The following is a 20,188-nucleotide window of genomic DNA, read 5'->3' on the forward strand; positions in this document are numbered from 1 at the left end:
CCTGCAGGTATTATATAACTTGTTTGCGTTGAATTCTGCAAGCTTCCTTGTCTTTATTCTGTTGTATCTCTCTTTTTATGTTATTCTTTGTTATAAGTTAGTTCATTCTTTATTGTGAAATTAAATAAAAAAAACAAGTTTTTTTAACTGAAAGTAAGGAGCGACATTAAAACTTAAAACGCACAGAAATTACTTCATATATGAAAGAGGCTGCTTCCTCATCAGCGCCCCGTTCTTTACGCTAAAGTTTGACTCTTTCTCTCAATTCTTCTTCTTAAAACAGTAAAAAACTTTAGCGTAAAGAGCGGGGCGTTGATGAGAAAGCAGCCTCTTTCATATATGAAGTAATTTCTGTGCGTTTTAAGTTTTAATGTCGCTCCTTACTTTCAGTTAAAAAAACTTGTTTTTTTTATTTAATTTCTGAACGTTTTTGAATCAATGCATGTTTTGATTTTGGCTCTCCGCAGAGGAATAATCAAAACAAAATTTACATAATTTTTTTTTTTTTTTTTTTGGCTAAATGGCTTTCTCATAATTTTGATCGAATGATTTTGAGACAAAAGAGCGGGGGACGAAGCCTAGTTGCCCTCCGATCTTTTGGTTAATTAAAAAGGCAACTAGAACTTTTAATTTTTTACGAATCTTTTTATTGGTAAAAGATTTACGTAACTTATAAATTAGCTTACGTAAAGAACTTTTGTATTCTCATGTTTTTATTACATATATGAGGGGATTCGCCCCATCGTCAATACCTCGCTCTTTACACTAAAGCTTAAATTTTATCCCAATTCATTAAGAATGACCCTGAATCACAAAAGCCGTAGAATAAATAGTTGAAATTAGTAAAAATACTTTAGCGTAAAGAGCGAGGTATTAGAAGGAGGTGAGCCCCTCAAATGGGTAATAATTTCTATTTGTTTTAAGTTTTATTGCTGTTCCTTACTTCCAGCTGACAAAGCTTTTTCACATTTATTTTTTAATTGTTTTTTTTTTAATAATGCTAGTAAATCCTGCTCTCCCTTCATGGAAATTTTCTTCTCCCATGACAAATTCTCGATGGAAAGTTCCCCCGGCATATCCCCCTCTTCTCAACCCCTCCCCCAACCAAAAAAATCCTCCTGAAAACGCCTGTATACTTCCCAATAACCATTACTATATGTAAGCACAGGTCAAAGTTTGTAACTTATTGCCCCTCCCACGGGGACTGTGGGGGAGTAAGTCGTCCCCAAAGACATAGTTATAAGGTTTTGCGACTACGTTGAATAAAATGGATATCTCAGAATTTTGATCCTTTGACTTTGGGAAAATAATTAGCGTGGGAGGGGGCCTAGGTGCCCTCCAATTTTTTTGGTCACTTAAAAAGGGCACTAGAACTTTTCATTTCCGTTATAATGAGCCCTCTTGCAACATTCTAGGACAAATGGGTCGATACGATCACCCCTGAGAAAAAAAACAACAAAAAAACAAATAAACACGCATCCGTGATCTGCCTTCTGGCAAAAAATGCAAAATTCCACATTTTTGTAGATAGGAGCTCGAAACTTCTACAGTAGGGTTCTCTGATACGCTGAATCTGATGGTGTGATTTTCGTTAAGATTCTATGGCTTTTAGGGGGTGTTTCCCCCTATTTTCTAAAATAATACAAATATTCTCAGGCTCGTAACTTTTGATGGGTAAGATTAAACTTGATGAAACTTATATATTTAAAACCAGCATTAAAATGCGATTCTTTTGATGTAGCCATTGGTATCAAAATTCTATTTTTTAGAGTTTTGATTACTATTGAGCCGGGTCGCTCCTTACTACAGTTCGTTACCACGAACTGTTTGATTGCTCCGACACTAAAAAGACAAAGGCTTTTTCTTAGTTTGAATAGTATGAGACGAATTTCAGAGAATCAAGTAGCTACGTAAGTCAAATATTGCACCATACTCGAGAAAAGTTTACAGTTAAAAAAAATGTTAAAGCACATAGTTAAAACACTATTTTTATCTTTCTATGCAAGATGATTTTATTACCATTGGCTACTACAGTGCTGAACAAAAATACATTTTTTTGCAAAAACTGATTCTATTTTAAAAATTATTTTTGTTAATTGCGAAACGTTTTTAAATAAATCGATTTCCTTTCAAATGAGTCATTGCACAGCTCTCTATGATGTTTCAGTGCCCCGCTAGCTGCGGGGAAAAAATATGCTCTCGATGCAGAATATCGTGGTTTAAGCAAATTTTCTTGTTTTTCAAGCCAATAGATTTTCCTCGTTATTAAAGTCAATGGGCGGTAAGTTTCCTATTTAGGATGAACGGACAAGACGGTTCAAATAGTGTACTTCTTGTTTTTGATCCAACATTACTTTTAGGAGTTATGGGCTATTGTATTTCTTAGTATTGGACGTGATCGTCTCTTACTGGGTCGCAAGCTACCGCTGCAACTTGGATACTCAGTTCAGATACAGGTTTAGCCACTAGGAACTTGGTATGCTGATTAACCAGGATTATGAGTATCTAAGCTGAATATGAAATATTTACAAGTAAAATTTAATATTCTAAATTAGTCCAGAGGTGCTATCAATGCCAGAGTGAGTAAGTTATGTCAAAATTTTAGCAGGCAATTACTTAGTAAGAGTGGAAAATATGGCAGACAGTCACAGTTTACAAGGGTGCCAGTTCACAAAAATGCACTGATGATTTTAAAATGAACATACAAAAAAAAAAAAATCAAAATCCAGAGAGAGGGCATTTTTCTTCAATGATAAACATGCAAAAAAACAAAAACACAATGACAAACCCTCCTGATTAGTTAACTATTGCTTATAATCATAGGGCTAAATATTGTTGAGCAAGTAAATAGTTTGTCTAAATTTTGTCTGCTAGCTATTTGTTTTTATCAACGATACCTCACTTTTAGATTGAATGAAAGCATGGTTTTTACAGGTACTAAATAAAAAAAACAAGCTTTTTAACTGAAAGTAAGCAGCAACATTAAAAATGAAAACGAACAGAAATTATTCTGTATATGAAAGGGGCTGTCCTCTCCTCAACTCCCCCCTCTTAACGCTAAAGTATGACTCTTTGTAATACTGTACTTTTTAAAACAATAAAAAATTTATACGATACGTAAATTTTTGATAATACGTAATCTTTTAATTTATGTTCGTTTTAAGTTCTAACGTTATTCCTTTCTTTCAGTTGGAAAAAACTTTTTTTTTTATTTACTAGCAATCACAAGCCGAACACATACAATATCTTTGGTTTATTATCACATAACAATCATAGTTATGAAGCTTCTTAAGGTAAAATTAGATGCTAAGATTGACCGGAAAATAACACAAACAAATTATTGCTTATATCGGCCATTATTTAACAAAATACGAACTTTAGCGTAAAGAGTGAGGTATTGATGAGGGGGAAAACTTCCTCGCATACGTAAAATAAGGGGGTTAATCCCCTCGTCAATCCCTCGCTCTTTGCACTAAAGTTCGAACTTTGTTCCAATTCTTCAGGAATGACCTCTGAATCACAAAGGTCGTTTAATTAGAATAAATAGCTCTTTTGAAATTACTAAAAATACTGTAGCGTAAACAGCGAGGTATTCAAGAGGGTACGAGCCATCTTATATACGAAATAATTTCTGTTCGTTTAAGTTTTAATGTTACTCCTTACTTTCAGTTGAAAAACTTTTTTTTAATTTAATTTTTGATCGTTTTTTAAATAATGCTGGGATATCCTTCACAGAAATTATTCCCCCCCCCCATGAAAAAATACTCCATGGAAAGATCGTAGTCCAATCCCCCCATCCCCCAACCAGAAAAAATCTCCCCTGAGAACGTCTGTTTACTTAGCAATAACAAATATCATATGTAAACAACAGAATTCACAACTTGCAGCCCTTCCCCCGGGAACTGTGGGGGACTAAGTCGTCCTCAAAGACATAGTTATTAAACATGTATATCGTCTATGCAGAACAAAATGGCTATCTCAACATTTTGATCCGGTGACTTTGGGAAAAATGAGCGTCAGAGGGGGCCTAGTTGTCCTCCAATTTTTTGGCGACACAAAAAGGGGACTAAAGCTTTTGATTTCCGTTCAAATGAGCCCTCTCGCGAAATTCTAGGACCACTGGATCGATACGATCACCCCCGGAAAAAAACAAAATTCCACATTTACGCAGATAGGAGCTTAATACCTCTACAGTAGGGTTCTCTGATACTCTGAATCCGATGGTGTAAATTTCATTAAGATTCTGCGACTTTTAGAGGGTGTTTCTACCTTTTTTTCGAAAATTAGGCTAATTTTATCAGGTAACTTTTGATGGGTAAGACTAAATCTGGTGAAACTTGTATATTTAAAATCAGCATAAAAATCCAATTCTTTCGATGTATCTATTGGTATCAAAATTCCGTTTTTAGAGTTTCGGTTACTATTGAGTCGGCTCGCTCCTTACTTATAGTTCGTTACCACGAAATGTTTGATAGTAATTTTGGCTACATATTCAGCCAGTTGGAACTTGGAATGTTCTGGTCTGACTAAGCAAACATTGACAATATGTATGCAGAATGTGGGTTATCCAGAAGGAAGAGCTTGGTTTCATAGGCTTAATTACTCCAGAGGTACTCTTTATGTCAGTATGTGTCGTCCCTTAAAAGAGGGGAGAGAGTCACCTGCGGAGCCATCAGCAGTAACCATCACCCTATCCTCTTAGTTGTTACTAGCAAGAAAACTTCTTTATCCCACCTCTAATTGCTCCTCTAGGGATTTTTTTCTTGCGCTAGTGCTAGGTTTGTTAGTTCAGATGTTAAGTGGGACTGTACCCTCGCGCATAATTTTGGCAGCCATTACTGGTTTCAGCCCATCGAATTTCGGCAGCGTATTCCACAAAATACATTGCCTCATTTCCAGACACTTGACAGGACAGCCCTATAATGAGCAGTGGTAGGCTCCTATTTGTGCCCAATACTCGTAGGCATCGACAAAAATTAGCCCTGGGCAATATACAAAAGCTTGCTTTTATTTGCCTTTGTTCTCACGGATCTTCCGTTATTTTTTGTGTTTTTTTCCTGTTTGCAGTTTGTTCATATTGTCAAACAAAGAAGATTTGAAAAAGAAGAAAAAATCACCGAACTTCTGCATAAAAGCTAAGGTTAAATGTGGCCCCATTAAGAGAGTGGGGGTAGTCATTACGTAATTATCAAGGCAGTGGTTGTTTTCTTTGGAAAGATCATTGAATTGGGAATCAAATCAATCAATCAATCAATTTATTGATACTAAAAGAAAAAAAAACTTTTACAAAAGTAGAGTGGTTACTAGGCCCAAGAAGCTTTGCTTGTAATGGACCACAGAGAACAAGAATAAAACACTATTATAAAATATATACAAAAAAAAAAAACAAAAAAAAAAAAAAAAACGCTGGAACAAGACAAGGACATTGAATAGATAGGATATTTAACAGATAGAAGATTTAGAAGGAGATTTAACATATAGCTGAAAATGATTTTAAAAGAAGAGACATACAAATTAGGAAAGGATTAATAAAGAGAGAAAAATTATTGAATTGGATGGACCCGACGAAATAATGCCTTTGCAGAAAGAAAAAGAGGGACATCCGAAGGGATGGAGTTCCATAATAGAATTGATTGATATACTGGAGACCTCTGGGCTGCTGTAGAAGATCTTTTTGGTAAAATAAACCGTCGAGAAGAATTACGTAAAGAAGGAAAGTACCTACCTGAGCCTGTCCGTGAGAAAAACTGCTGTAGGGGCGTGGGAGAGTACCTAGAACAGTGGTTCCCAACCGGTGGTACGCGTACCCCAGGGGGTACGCGAAGGTCCCAAAATTAATTTAGTCTACATCTTTAAAACTTGTTTCTGACTCAGTTCCAACATTTCCCTCAAAATCAGATAACATAACCCATTGTACGTAATTTCAGACTCATTTTCAAAACTTTCGCTTTCAGTAACCCGCTAATTTTTCTCCATAGCCGTAAGGTCTCGATGCTAATTTTTCTCCATAGCCGTAAGGTCTCGATTTAAACTCAGCGAGTTCAGTATCTTGTCATCTGTTGAAACACGAAGTTCGTGAATTGTGGTTGCAAACAAAGATGGATAGATTCCTGATCAGGAATAACAAGAAGCCGAATGATGGTACCCAAAACTCTGAACCTGCACCTAAGAAGAAGAAATATGACGAATCATCGGTCAAAGTGCGTCGATATTTGTCAGAATACCTAGGGCTCGGATTTAGTGCGACAAAGTCTGATCCAGTGAATGCACAGTGCGTTCTTTGTGGTCAAGTCTTGGCCAACAGTTCCATGAAACCTGCGCATATGAACTGGTACTGTGCACCCTTCTCATGTCGGTAAGCCCATAGAGTTTTTCAAGCGTAAACAAGAAGCATTCGCTAGTAACTGTTTGGAAATTGCAAAAGTGGCATCAGTTTCTTCAAAGGCTCTCCGGGCTTCGTATGCTGTTTCATATTTAGTTGCGAAACAGAAAAAACCGCACACCATCGCCGAATGTCTGATATTACCAGCACTAGTGAAAGTCAGTGAAATAATGTTTGACACGAAAACTGCTACTGCCCTTCAGTCTACACCTGTGTCGAACAATACCATTTCAAGAAGGATAGAAGACATTGCAAGCGATATTGTCATGCAGGTTATTGAGCAAATAAAGTTGACGAAGATGTTTGCGTTACAGCTTGACGAAAGCACGGATGTGTCAGGTGAAGCCCAGGTGATCGTCTTTGTTCGATATCAAGATTGTTCTGACATAAGAGAAAATATTCTGTTTTGTCAAAACCTACAGTCAAGAACAACAGGAGAAGAACTATTCAAGGTGATTGACAAATTCTTTGCAGAAGGGGGCATCTTGTGGGACTGGTGTCTATCAGTTTGCAGTGATGGAGCTGCCGCCCTAACAGGGAAGAATAATGGGCTCATGGCCTGGATAAGGAAGAAAAATCCAAAGGTGAAGTGGTTGCACTGCATCATTCACAGGCAAGCTCTTCCATCGAAAAGGATGAACGCACATCTGCACAAGACCCTCAACGAGGCTGTAAAAGTGATCAACTTCATCGAAGCCCGACCACTGAACTCAAGAATGTTCAAGTTGCTGAGGAACTAAGTGAAATCGCCATGTCTGCTTTGTTACCATTCGGATCCACTTACCTTTGTGAAGTGTCATTTTCGGCAATGTCATTGATCAAAACCAAACACAGAAACAGACTGAGTGTACAAAATGACCTTATAATTGCCGTTAGTGACATCGAGCCAAGATTTGATAATATTTTAGCAAAAAAGCAGCCTCAAGTTTCTCATTGATTTTGTACGTACATTTAAGCACCGTCATATTGGACAATAAATCTCGTGTTTTTGAAAATCTGATTTTAGTTAAGAAAAAAGTAAAACAACGACTCTCAAGAAAGGGGTACGCAAACTTTTTGGGCCTTGACTAGGGGTACGCGGACCGAAAAAGGTTGGGAACCACTGACCTAGAAAAGCAGAATGCGCAAAATAAAGAGTACTTTTACCTATAATATGATCCAGCAGAGCTATTCCAGTATCATTATAAAGATCAGAGGAAGGGTAAAGCCGAGGGAGAAGAAAAGTAGCCTTCACTGCCCCATTTTAGGCTCTTTGAAGTGAGCAGAGAAGAGATTTATTAGTATTACCCCAGACAGAACAGCAATAAGAAAGGTAAGGATAAATAAAAGCATAATAAAGAGAAACCATAATATCAGGAGGAAGAAATGAGTTAATCCGGTGCAACATTGAAGACTGGCGGAGGATTAAGGAACGGGTGTGAGTTATATGCGGTTTAAAAGAAAGAAAACAGTCAAGATACACACCAAGAAATTTCACCATAGTAGCTTGTGGTATAATATCGTTCCCAAAAGTCAGGGTGATTGGCTCCTGTACGTCTCGCATACGGTAAGGGGTCCTGAAGTTGACAATGGCACTCTTTCGGCTGTTAAGAGCCATACCATTTGACCAGCACCAATCCTTTACTTTATCAAGAAGACCTTGAGCTATAGAAGTGGCAGATGGCAGGTCCACTGCAGCAATAAAAAAGTTACAGTCATCAGCAAAAAGAACAGGATGAACATGGGGATGAAGACCATCAACAAGATCATTAATGTAAATTAGAAACAAAAGTGGTCCAAGCACAGAGCCTTGTGGGACACCTTTCAATACAGGCAAAGTAGAGGAAGAAGTACGGTTAACCAAAACATACTGAGATCTCTCTGAGAGGTAGTACGGTTAACCAAAACATACTGAGATCCTCTGAGAGGTAGGACCTAAACCATTCTAGTGGGACTCCATGCACTCCAAATAAAGATAGTTTAGACAGAAGAACATTGTGGTCAACCATATCAAAGGCCTTTGAAAAGTCGAGAAATAGACCCAAAACACACGAGCCCTTGTCCAGATTAACACGCACAAACTCAGTTGCATCAGAAAATGCATGCAAGGTAGAGAATGAGGGACGAAAACCATACTGATGGTTAGTGATGACAGGATTTCCAGCAGTCGAATTAGTACTAAATACAAATGGAAGAGAGTCGACGATGCACTACTTTTTCAACAACCTTTGAGATGACGGGAAGAAGAGAAATGGGTCTGTAATTTGAAATTAGAGAAGAATCACCTTTTTTATGCAAAGGTACAACGGTAGCAACTTTAAACAAATGAGGGGAAATACCAGAAGAAAGAGAGAGATTAGTTATATGTGAGATGGGATGAGAAACAAACTGACTGATTTTTTAAAGGACATTATTACTCAAACCAAAACTATCAACTGAACAACTGCTTGGAAGTTGAGAAATAATACTAGAAATCTCAGTAGTACTACATGGGGAAAGGAAAAAAACCTTCTCTGTCACAGGAAAACAACCTACTCTACTCGGGGGTGGAATGAGAACTGAGGGAAGTGTGGTGAAATACGAATTGAAGGCACTTGCTAAGGATTTTTTGTCCACAACAGATCCATCAGCTTTCCTATAAAGAGATGGGGAAGATTGTTTGAGTGTCTTGCGGGAGAGAGCTTCATTAATTACAGTCCAAACCTTGCGCAAATTCCCTTTACACTCATTAATATTGTTAAATAGTATACTTTTTTCTATATGATTCCTTTCCTATAACCACAGTTACCCAATGACTGTATACCTTATTATCTACCCCTTATATGTAAATACCTGCTATAAATTTGGATTTACTTACCCCAACATTGACATAAATGGCACCTTTAGAGCAAGTCACTTAATTTAGTCTACATCTTTAAAACTTGTTTCTGACTCAGTTCCAACATTTCCCTCAAAATCAGATAACATAACCCATTGTACGTAATTTCAGACTCATTTTCAAAACTTTCGCTTTCAGTAACCCGCTAATTTTTCTCCATAGCCGTAAGGTCTCGATGCTAATTTTTCTCCATAGCCGTAAGGTCTCGATTTAAACTCAGCGAGTTCAGTATCTTGTCATCTGTTGAAACACGAAGTTCGTGAATTGTGGTTGCAAACAAAGATGGATAGATTCCTGATCAGGAATAACAAGAAGCCGAATGATGGTACCCAAAACTCTGAACCTGCACCTAAGAAGAAGAAATATGACGAATCATCGGTCAAAGTGCGTCGATATTTGTCAGAATACCTAGGGCTCGGATTTAGTGCGACAAAGTCTGATCCAGTGAATGCACAGTGCGTTCTTTGTGGTCAAGTCTTGGCCAACAGTTCCATGAAACCTGCGCATATGAACTGGCATCTCAGTACTGTGCACCCTTCTCATGTCGGTAAGCCCATAGAGTTTTTCAAGCGTAAACAAGAAGCATTCGCTAGTAACTGTTTGGAAATTGCAAAAGTGGCATCAGTTTCTTCAAAGGCTCTCCGGGCTTCGTATGCTGTTTCATATTTAGTTGCGAAACAGAAAAAACCGCACACCATCGCCGAATGTCTGATATTACCAGCACTAGTGAAACTCAGTGAAATAATGTTTGACACGAAAACTGCTACTGCCCTTCAGTCTACACCTGTGTCGAACAATACCATTTCAAGAAGGATAGAAGACATTGCAAGCGATATTGTCATGCAGGTTATTGAGCAAATAAAGTTGACGAAGATGTTTGCGTTACAGCTTGACGAAAGCACGGATGTGTCAGGTGAAGCCCAGGTGATCGTCTTTGTTCGATATCAAGATTGTTCTGACATAAGAGAAAATATTCTGTTTTGTCAAAACCTACAGTCAAGAACAACAGGAGAAGAACTATTCAAGGTGATTGACAAATTCTTTGCAGAAGGGGGCATCTTGTGGGACTGGTGTCTATCAGTTTGCAGTGATGGAGCTGCCGCCCTAACAGGGAAGAATAATGGGCTCATGGCCTGGATAAGGAAGAAAAATCCAAAGGTGAAGTGGTTGCACTGCATCATTCACAGGCAAGCTCTTCCATCGAAAAGGATGAACGCACATCTGCACAAGACCCTCAACGAGGCTGTAAAAGTGATCAACTTCATCGAAGCCCGACCACTGAACTCAAGAATGTTCAAGTTGCTGAGGAACTAAGTGAAATCGCCATGTCTGCTTTGTTACCATTCGGATCCACTTACCTTTGTGAAGTGTCATTTTCGGCAATGTCATTGATCAAAACCAAACACAGAAACAGACTGAGTGTACAAAATGACCTTATAATTGCCGTTAGTGACATCGAGCCAAGATTTGATAATATTTTAGCAAAAAAGCAGCCTCAAGTTTCTCATTGATTTTGTACGTACATTTAAGCACCGTCATATTGGACAATAAATCTCGTGTTTTTGAAAATCTGATTTTAGTTAAGAAAAAAGTAAAACAACGACTCTCAAGAAAGGGGTACGCAAACTTTTTGGGCCTTGACTAGGGGTACGCGGACCGAAAAAGGTTGGGAACCACTGACCTAGAAAAGCAGAATGCGCAAAATAAAGAGTACTTTTACCTATAATATGATCCAGCAGAGCTATTCCAGTATCATTATAAAGATCAGAGGAAGGGTAAAGCCGAGGGAGAAGAAAAGTAGCCTTCACTGCCCCATTTTAGGCTCTTTGAAGTGAGCAGAGAAGAGATTTATTAGTATTACCCCAGACAGAACAGCAATAAGAAAGGTAAGGATAAATAAAAGCATAATAAAGAGAAACCATAATATCAGGAGGAAGAAATGAGTTAATCCGGTGCAACATTGAAGACTGGCGGAGGATTAAGGAACGGGTGTGAGTTATATGCGGTTTAAAAGAAAGAAAACAGTCAAGATACACACCAAGAAATTTCACCATAGTAGCTTGTGGTATAATATCGTTCCCAAAAGTCAGGGTGATTGGCTCCTGTACGTCTCGCATACGGTAAGGGGTCCTGAAGTTGACAATGGCACTCTTTCGGCTGTTAAGAGCCATACCATTTGACCAGCACCAATCCTTTACTTTATCAAGAAGACCTTGAGCTATAGAAGTGGCAGATGGCAGGTCCACTGCAGCAATAAAAAAGTTACAGTCATCAGCAAAAAGAACAGGATGAACATGGGGATGAAGACCATCAACAAGATCATTAATGTAAATTAGAAACAAAAGTGGTCCAAGCACAGAGCCTTGTGGGACACCTTTCAATACAGGCAAAGTAGAGGAAGAAGTACGGTTAACCAAAACATACTGAGATCTCTCTGAGAGGTAGTACGGTTAACCAAAACATACTGAGATCTCTCTGAGAGGTAGGACCTAAACCATTCTAGTGGGACTCCATGCACTCCAAATAAAGATAGTTTAGACAGAAGAACATTGTGGTCAACCATATCAAAGGCAATTGAAAAGTCGATAAATAGACCCAAAACACACGAGCCCTTGTCCAGATTAACACGCACAAACTCAGTTGCATCAGAAAATGCATGCAAGGTAGAGAATGAGGGACGAAAACCATACTGATGGTTAGTGATGACAGGATTTCCAGCAGTCGAATTAGTACTAAATACAAATGGAAGAGAGTCGACGATGCACTACTTTTTCAACAACCTTTGAGATGACGGGAAGAAGAGAAATGGGTCTGTAATTTGAAATTAGAGAAGAATCACCTTTTTTATGCAAAGGTACAACGGTAGCAACTTTAAACAAATGAGGGGAAATACCAGAAGAAAGAGAGAGATTAGTTATATGTGAGATGGGATGAGAAACAAACTGACTGATTTTTTAAAGGACATTATTACTCAAACCAAAACTATCAACTGAACAACTGCTTGGAAGTTGAGAAATAATACTAGAAATCTCAGTAGTACTACATGCGGAAAGGAAAAAAACCTTCTCTGTCACAGGAAAACAACCTACTCTACTCGGGGGTGGAATGAGAACTGAGGGAAGTGTGGTGAAATACGAATTGAAGGCACTTGCTAAGGATTTTTTGTCCACAACAGATCCATCAGCTTTCCTATAAAGAGATGGGGAAGATTGTTTGAGTGTCTTGCGGGAGAGAGCTTCATTAATTACAGTCCAAACCTTGCGCAAATTCCCTTTACACTCATTAATATTGTTAAATAGTATACTTTTTTCTATATGATTCCTATCCTATAACCAAAGTTACCCAATGACTGTATACCTTATTATCTACCCCTTATATGTAAATACCTGCTATAAATTTGAATTTACTTACCCCAACATTGACATAAATGGCACCTTTAGAGCAATTCTGCCAATTAAATCAAGCATTCTCATCTATATTCAATTATTTACTTATATATGCCTATCAGGGCGTAGCTACAACATTTTATTGGGGGGGGGACAAGAGGGGGTCCAACTCTTGATAGTCAATGAGCATGGGTTATCCTTCAGGGGAAAGCAGTGGTGGTTCTGGTCTCTTCAATTTGCTTATACTTACAGCAGGCATTAAGTATTATTATTTAAGTATTACAGTAAGTAAATAACTTACTACCTAACTAACTATTAAAGTAAGTATTATAGTAAGTAACTAACTTACTAAGTACGACCTCTATTTTATTTTAATAAAGATAAAATTTTAAAAACTACAAAATGATTATAAATGTTAGATTATTCATTTAAAATTTGCGCCCCTGAATCTCTGCACCCGGGGCGAGTGCCCCCTCAACCCCTTTCCCCTAAAACCACTGGAGGGGAAAGCTGTGTTAGAAAACTTGGGAAAAACATGAGCCTAAATATGTTTTAAAGACGTCTGAAAATTCTGATGACTCTGTTACGAATTCTTGTTTTCATCAAAAACGATGCATTCTATTTTTAAATATGACTGTTAGAATGGTGAACCGCGGTCACCCCTCTGAATAAGAAAATCTTTAAATGCTAAATGTTATGAAAAGTTGTTATACCTGGTGACAGCAAGTCTTCAATATTTCCATTTGTAAAGTCGCTAATCCTTTTGTTGACAACTTTGGCCACCAACTCGGGCTGTGTAAAGTTTGCTGCTCTTGTATCTGCAAAGTACCTGTTCTTAACTGTGCGGTGAAAACTCTGAGTCATTTTCTCCTTTAATGGTATCCATATGCTGTTCAAAATGTCCAAAGAATCCGCTCCTTTGTTGTTCTACAAATAGACAATTCAAATCTATTTCAACTCTTAAAAGTCCTACTTTTCGTTTGCAAAAATACAATTTTTCGAAAAAGCACAGATTTCCAAAAAGCATAAATTTTTTGCAACAAATCACCACTCCTCCATAAAAGGTGACCTAACCACCTTGACGATTTATTTCACTATATTACATTTGAGATAAATGTAGAAAGAGGTAGGGTGGGAGTAAGAATTAATTAAATTGTTTCTCTACACAGCTAAAATGTTACATTTTCCATATCTACCAGCACAGAGGTTGAAAAAGCAAGGCAGGTCATCATCAGCCACGCCAGGAAACTTCTTTGAGGTGACAATTACTCCTAGGAACTTAGTTTTCAGCAATTTTAAATGGTGTTATTTTCTTTTTCTATTTATATGAAGTACTTTAAAGTATTTAAAGAAATGCAAGTAATGTGTTTACAGATAAGAAAATCCTATTGTAAAGGTTATGATGGGTTCAGTTATGTAGTCGATCAAAAGTCTCACATAATTTCCACCCATACAAACAATAATACTCATTTTCATCCAACCAAAATTCTTTAGATGTAATATTAACAAGGACGTTTTACCAAAGTTACCATTCACCGCTAATTTTTTTGAAGTATATTCAAATTTTATCCAAAAGTGATATTGCAAATTTAAAGATAGTACGGTACTAATCAACGTACAATCCAACCAGGGAAATAAGGGACCAGTACCTCAAATTATATCTTGGTTAGGTCTGGGTATGATTTGTAAAAAATCAGAAATTAAATAAAGAAAGAGCTTTTAAAATGAAAGCAAAGAACAGATTTGACAGTTACTTGAACAGATTATTCTTTATATGAAGGGGGCTGTATCCTCTTTAGGTCCTTAGGCTTTACTGTGAAGTTTGGCTCTTTTAAAATTTTTCAAAGAAAATTTGCAATTGGAAAGATAAGATTTTTCAAAGCAGTAAAAAACTTCTGTTTGATGAGCAAGGTGTTGGGGCAGTCCCCCTACAGAGTAATTTTATATTTGTTTTAAGTTTTCAACTTGCTCCTTACTTTAGCTGAAAAACTTTTTTTCTATTTGTTTGATCAAATTTCATGGAACTGCAAAGTTTTGTGAACACGATACTTTTGGCAACGCAGAAAAAAACGATCAATATAGAAATGGGTAATCAAATAGTTCGCTGTAACGAACTGTAACGAGCGACCCGGCTCAAAAGTAATTGAAACTTTAAAAAACGGCATTTTGATACCAATAGATATATCAAAATAATGGACTTATTATGTTGATTCCAAATATATTAGTTTCGTTAAATTTAGTCTTACCTTCAAAAGCTACGAGCCTGAGAAAATTTGTCCGATTCTCGAATAAAGGGGAAAAGTCCTAAGCTTTAGATTTTTAATAACCTTACTATAGAAGTTTCAAGCTCATATCTGCAAAAATGTGGAATTTTACAATTTTTGCCAGAAGAAAGATCACAGATTGTTTCTGTGATCTATTGATGTGATCTATTTGTTTCTTTGTTGTTTTTTTTTTCCAGGGGTGATCGTTTCGACTCAATGGACCTGAAACTTCAAGAGTGGGCTCATTATAACGGAGATGAAAAGTAGTAGTGCCCTTTTTAAGTGACCAAAAAGATTGGAGGGCAACTAGGCCCTCTCCCACACCACTTTTTCCCCAAAATTGTCTGATCAAAATTTTGAGATAGCTTTTTTCTCCAGCATAATTAAAAGGCCCAATAACTATGTCTATAGAGATAAAATAACCCCCTACATCTCCCAGAGAAAGGTTTTTAACTTACGAAATTTACCCATTGTTTTAGTTGCTATTGGGAAATATGCATACATTTTTCGGGTAGGGAGAGGAAGACGAATTTTCTGCTGGGAGGATTTTGCACGGGGAGAATTTTTCATGGAGAGGGAATATAAAGTAGCCCTTTTTTTATTTAGTAAGTAAATAAATGCAAAAAGCACGTATATCGGAAAATACAGATTAACTTTAATCTGTAATATTGTAGCGGATGGGGGGAAGAAGACTGAAGCCTCAAAAGTACGTTTTAGGCTCTGGTTATGTTCATATCGATTTAAAACCAGAGATTAATCTATTATATCCCACTGAAAGGGAAATTTTAGGGTTAACAGTTCAATATGGATGCTGTGGGGGGGGGGTACTTCTTCTATTGCGAAAACGTCGATTTTTATGTTAAAAACAGTACAATCTCTAATTACTTCAAAGAGGGTAAAATGTTAGACAGAAAATGGGTTAATAATTGGGCAGTGACTCGACCGGTTAATTGCATGCTGTAAAATCCCAAAACAGGCTTCACACATGTATCTAGATTCTTAATAAACGTCCTACTTTTGCCAGAAATCAAAAGTTGAATAAAGGGGAAATTAAACATTTCACAATTTTTTTGGGGGGGGCGGGCCCGAAGGCCCCCCCTGCGTACGTGCCAGTTATTTAGTGATGCTTAGAGCCAAACATTTACCTAAAGGCAATGAAAAAATAAAAGTAAAGGTATTTCAATTAAAGTTAAATTATACAAAAATTAAAAAAGGTAATTAATTACAAAAAATACACAAAACAATAGCCTACTTGTAAAAACTAAGATATTAACTCCCAGCATTCAGTTCTGTAGTGCAATGCTGGAGCGTTGGACGGATTTTTTTAACAATATCGACATTCTGAACTTGGTTATCAAACACCAAGACTCAATATTTTATAAAAAGTAACGAATTATCAAAGTAAAACATTAAAACTAAAACTAGGAAAATCAAATAAAATTTTTAATTCCATATTTTTAATCTAATTTTGAATACAAAAACCAATATATTCGACACCTTTATGCTTCATAACTACAAAAAATTAAATCTTTGTTAAAGTGACAACTAGATAAATACAGTCACTCCCGGAAAAAAGATGATAAAAAAAAACGAATCCGTTCAGGAATAGAAAAATTTCCAGTATTCCGTTCAGGAGAAATATTTCTGATTATAGTGGCTTCATATATTAGCTCGTGGGTGCTCTTGCAATGCAAGAAAAATTGACGGCATAGTTTTACCGAAATTGCTCCTTATTAAGTTGTTTTCCTTGTATTGTCAAATACATATTAACAAATACATATTTAGGATCACCATAAAAAGCTGATTCTTTGATTGAATGTTATCATTAGTTAGGCTCTTACACTTTCGTTATTGACAAGGATCGTTATTTACTTACCATTCATTACTATGAAGAAGTTGATTTTTTTTTTTTTTTTTTTTTTTTTTGTGTGTGTGCTACTTCAACCAAATCATACATAAAAACCTGTTTCTGGAAAACTGGAAAGGGGTCACTCAGTCACAAAGCAGAACTTAAATTTTCCTTATTAAGGGTCAAAATCTATTGGCCCCCTGGATACGGCCTTGCTAACGAATATAAGCTTTTTCTAAGGAATGTATAAGCAAGTGGGAATTTAAGAGATGTGTGATCTAGCAAGGGACAAAATGAAAAGAAAAAAACTTATATATGTCATATATAACAAATACGTTGCTAATACTGGAATGAAAGTTTTTACTAAAACACGGTTTTATACTTCAATATTGCCATCATAACACTTTATTCTATGTTTTGGCAGTTCTCAATGAATTAATTTTGTTTAGGTCAATAAGTCATGACAACTCGGAGTTTAAATGTTAATAAACCCTTGCTGTGTTTCAACGGTAGTTAATTATCGCTAATGGAATTGGTCTTTAGTTTTTTCTAGAAATGGATTGAAGAATGCCAAATTGGACACTAAAAATGGAAATCAAAAGAATTTCTTCAAAAGTGAATTCCTAGAGAATTTGTCTTTATGAAAGAATTTTCATTTCAGTGCAAAACAATACGATTAAAATGGAATTAAACCACAGAATGAAATAAAATGCTTGACATACTTGAAGTAAAATGAAAATTTAAAACAGATGAGACTTTAATTAAGACACTAAATCTGAAAAAAGAAACAACTTTTTTATACTAATCTGGGAGTCGATCTAGATTAATACTAATCTGGTATCAACGGGGAAAAAAGAAAAAAAAACTAGTTGAGAGAAAATAACACATACTATAAATAATGAAAAGATATTTAAAAAACAGCTATAATTTGCATTGCCGTATGCAGGATCTTTTTAGGGTTGGGGGCATGGGGGGTTACAAAAACATAAAAAAACGCATCAAACTTTGTGTATATGTACTTTTTTACGTTTTTACGAATCGGAGAAAAACTCCTCCTGGATACGGCCTTGATAGTTCGTCATGTACGAATTCTTTTTGTTTTTCCTTTTTCTTTGTTTAGCGCTTGTAGGTTCCTCTCTTTGTTGACGTTATTTTTCATATGTATTGATTCATTTGAATCACTTTTTCCTCTTCTTTTTTCCTGCTGACAAAGGCTTTCACTTGTAAAGGGCTTCCCTTTAGTATTACTTGAACAGAAAATGTGTTCACTGTCTTAGGTTGGAAACACATTGAAGAATTACGCTTAGGTTACATCTCAGAAAACTGGTTTCTTAGCTACAAAAACAAGTGACGGATGATACAATGCATTGGACTTAGATAGAATGCATTGGACTTGTATAATTTGGGCTATATATTTGCACATTAGTGGGGATGGGGGTTAGGTTTCCATAATTTTGTTTTAAAGTATTATTTTATCATCATTTTTCTTATATTCCATTAGGATTAACTTCACTTAATTTCTGGGGTGTGTTTCCAATAACCGACAAGCACCAAAAGGTTTACCTGTTTTCAAATTTTCATTTCATTTTAAGCATAAATGGAAAGGCAGTGTTGTCTAACAAACTACATATTCGCTGTAAGACTAGACATATTTATTTATCTAGTAGTTTTGTACATGTATAACTATTTATTAAAACAGTAGTTTTTTCGGTCTTCTTAACTTTCATATAAAAAACCAGAAAAGTAGAATGACATTTGAGAAACTTCGGTGGACTCCACTCAGAAGTTTAAAATCGAATTTGAGCATTTGACCACAATTATTTTTATTTTCTAGAATTTTTTCAAAAATAAAGGCATTTAGCAAGATTCACAGGATGTAAAAACGAGCTGCACCCGAGCCAAAAAGTAATTTTTACTATTATATTGCCAGTCCACGTCGACCGAAGGGTTGTGCATACTACAAGGGTGGAGCAAAGCGTATCTAACCGTATAAATTGAAACAAATCGATATTCTCATTGCGATCCCATTGATAAATATGGTGCAAAGTTTGCCTAAGAATCACCCTTCAATGATAAACAGTGTCTGCCAACACAAACGTTTTTCTTTGTATCGATAACGAAGCAAACATACGGAACCCACACCACCATAAACCCACACACGTACGAAGTGGGCCGAATCTTGAGACTTCGCCAATTTTTCAATAATTATTAATTCATTTCAACACGATCATCCTATTTTTGGTGTTCATAATATTTATCCCCCAATCCCTCTGCCAGGCCTTACACCCGAACACAATCCTGTGCACGGGAATTACCTACATATCTTTTTTAAATGCAGATGATGAAGGATATCATGATATACATTATCTTGATAAAATATGTTTGTATAAAATTAATAAGAAAAGAAAGAAGGACTACAAACCTTGAAACTTTTCATGACATGAGAGAACTGTTCTCTCGTACCGTTTGTAAGGCCTGTTATATTTCCAATTTCTTGTTTCACTTCTTCACTGGCTCCTTCTAAAAGCATTGCCAATCCAGATGCAATATTAAAAGGAGAAAACAACATGTTTCCTGAATGATATTTAGACGTTTCCTGAAAAAGTCAAAATTACCTTATTTTACTTATTTTCTAGTTGCTCAACCACAATATCTAAGTTAACCATTTCCGATGTTACTTATCACAAGAAAAATGAAATGTTCTTTCTCTAGGTTAAATTTATTAGCTACATTTCATCCTAGATAAAAAAATTTCTTAATAGGATAAATCAATCCAAAATCTTTGACCCTACCTTCCAACTCTACTTACCTTCAAAGTTGCCTGATCTTATTTAGTTATAAATTAAGGTCCCCTGGAGGGTACTGCAGAATAAGCTCGAAAGTTCTGCTAGGTAAAATAACACTTCTTTCATTTACAGAAATGGTTAGAGTGATTCTTTAACACTCTTATCAAACAGTTCGTGGTAACGAACTGTAGTAAGGAGCGACCCGGCTCAATAGTAAATGAAACTCTACAAAACGGAATTTTGATGCTAAAATATACATCAAAAGAATCGGATTTTTATGCTGATTTTAAATATATAAGTTTCATCAAATTTAATCTTTGTCATCAAAACTTACGAGCCTGAGAAAATTTGCCTTATTTTGGAAAATAGGGGAAAACAACCCCTAAAAGTCATAGAATCTTAACGAAAATCACACCATCGCATTCGGCGTATCTGAGAACCCTATAGCAAAAATTTCAAGCTCCTATCTACAAAAATGTGGAATTTCGTATTTTTTGCCAGAAGACAAATCACGGGTGCGTGTTTATTTGTTTTTTTTTTTTTTTTTTTTTTTTTTTTTTCCAGGGGTCATCGTATCGACCAAGTGGTCCTAGAATGTCGCAAGAGGGCTCATTCTAACGAAAATGAAAAGTTCTAGTGCCCTTTTTAAGTGACCAAAAAAATT

At 36.3% G+C, this 20,188-nt stretch overlaps 1 protein-coding gene across 1 annotated transcript in view; it reads right to left on the reverse strand.

The window, feature by feature from the left end:
- LOC136039334 (antichymotrypsin-2-like) overlaps positions 1–20,188 on the reverse strand; it is a 60,000-nt gene that overhangs the window by 33,315 nt on the left and 6,497 nt on the right. The window contains exons 3-4 of the mRNA XM_065722960.1: positions 19,161–19,334; positions 13,339–13,552 (exon numbers count right to left, since the gene is read on the reverse strand). Of these exons, the coding sequence (XP_065579032.1) occupies positions 13,339–13,552; positions 19,161–19,334 (388 nt within the window). The remainder of the gene's footprint in view (positions 1–13,338; positions 13,553–19,160; positions 19,335–20,188) is intronic.

The sequence above is a fragment of the Artemia franciscana genome, chromosome 19 (assembly GCF_032884065.1).
Source record: "Artemia franciscana chromosome 19, ASM3288406v1, whole genome shotgun sequence".
Classification (NCBI taxonomy): Eukaryota; Metazoa; Arthropoda; class Branchiopoda; order Anostraca; family Artemiidae; genus Artemia; species Artemia franciscana.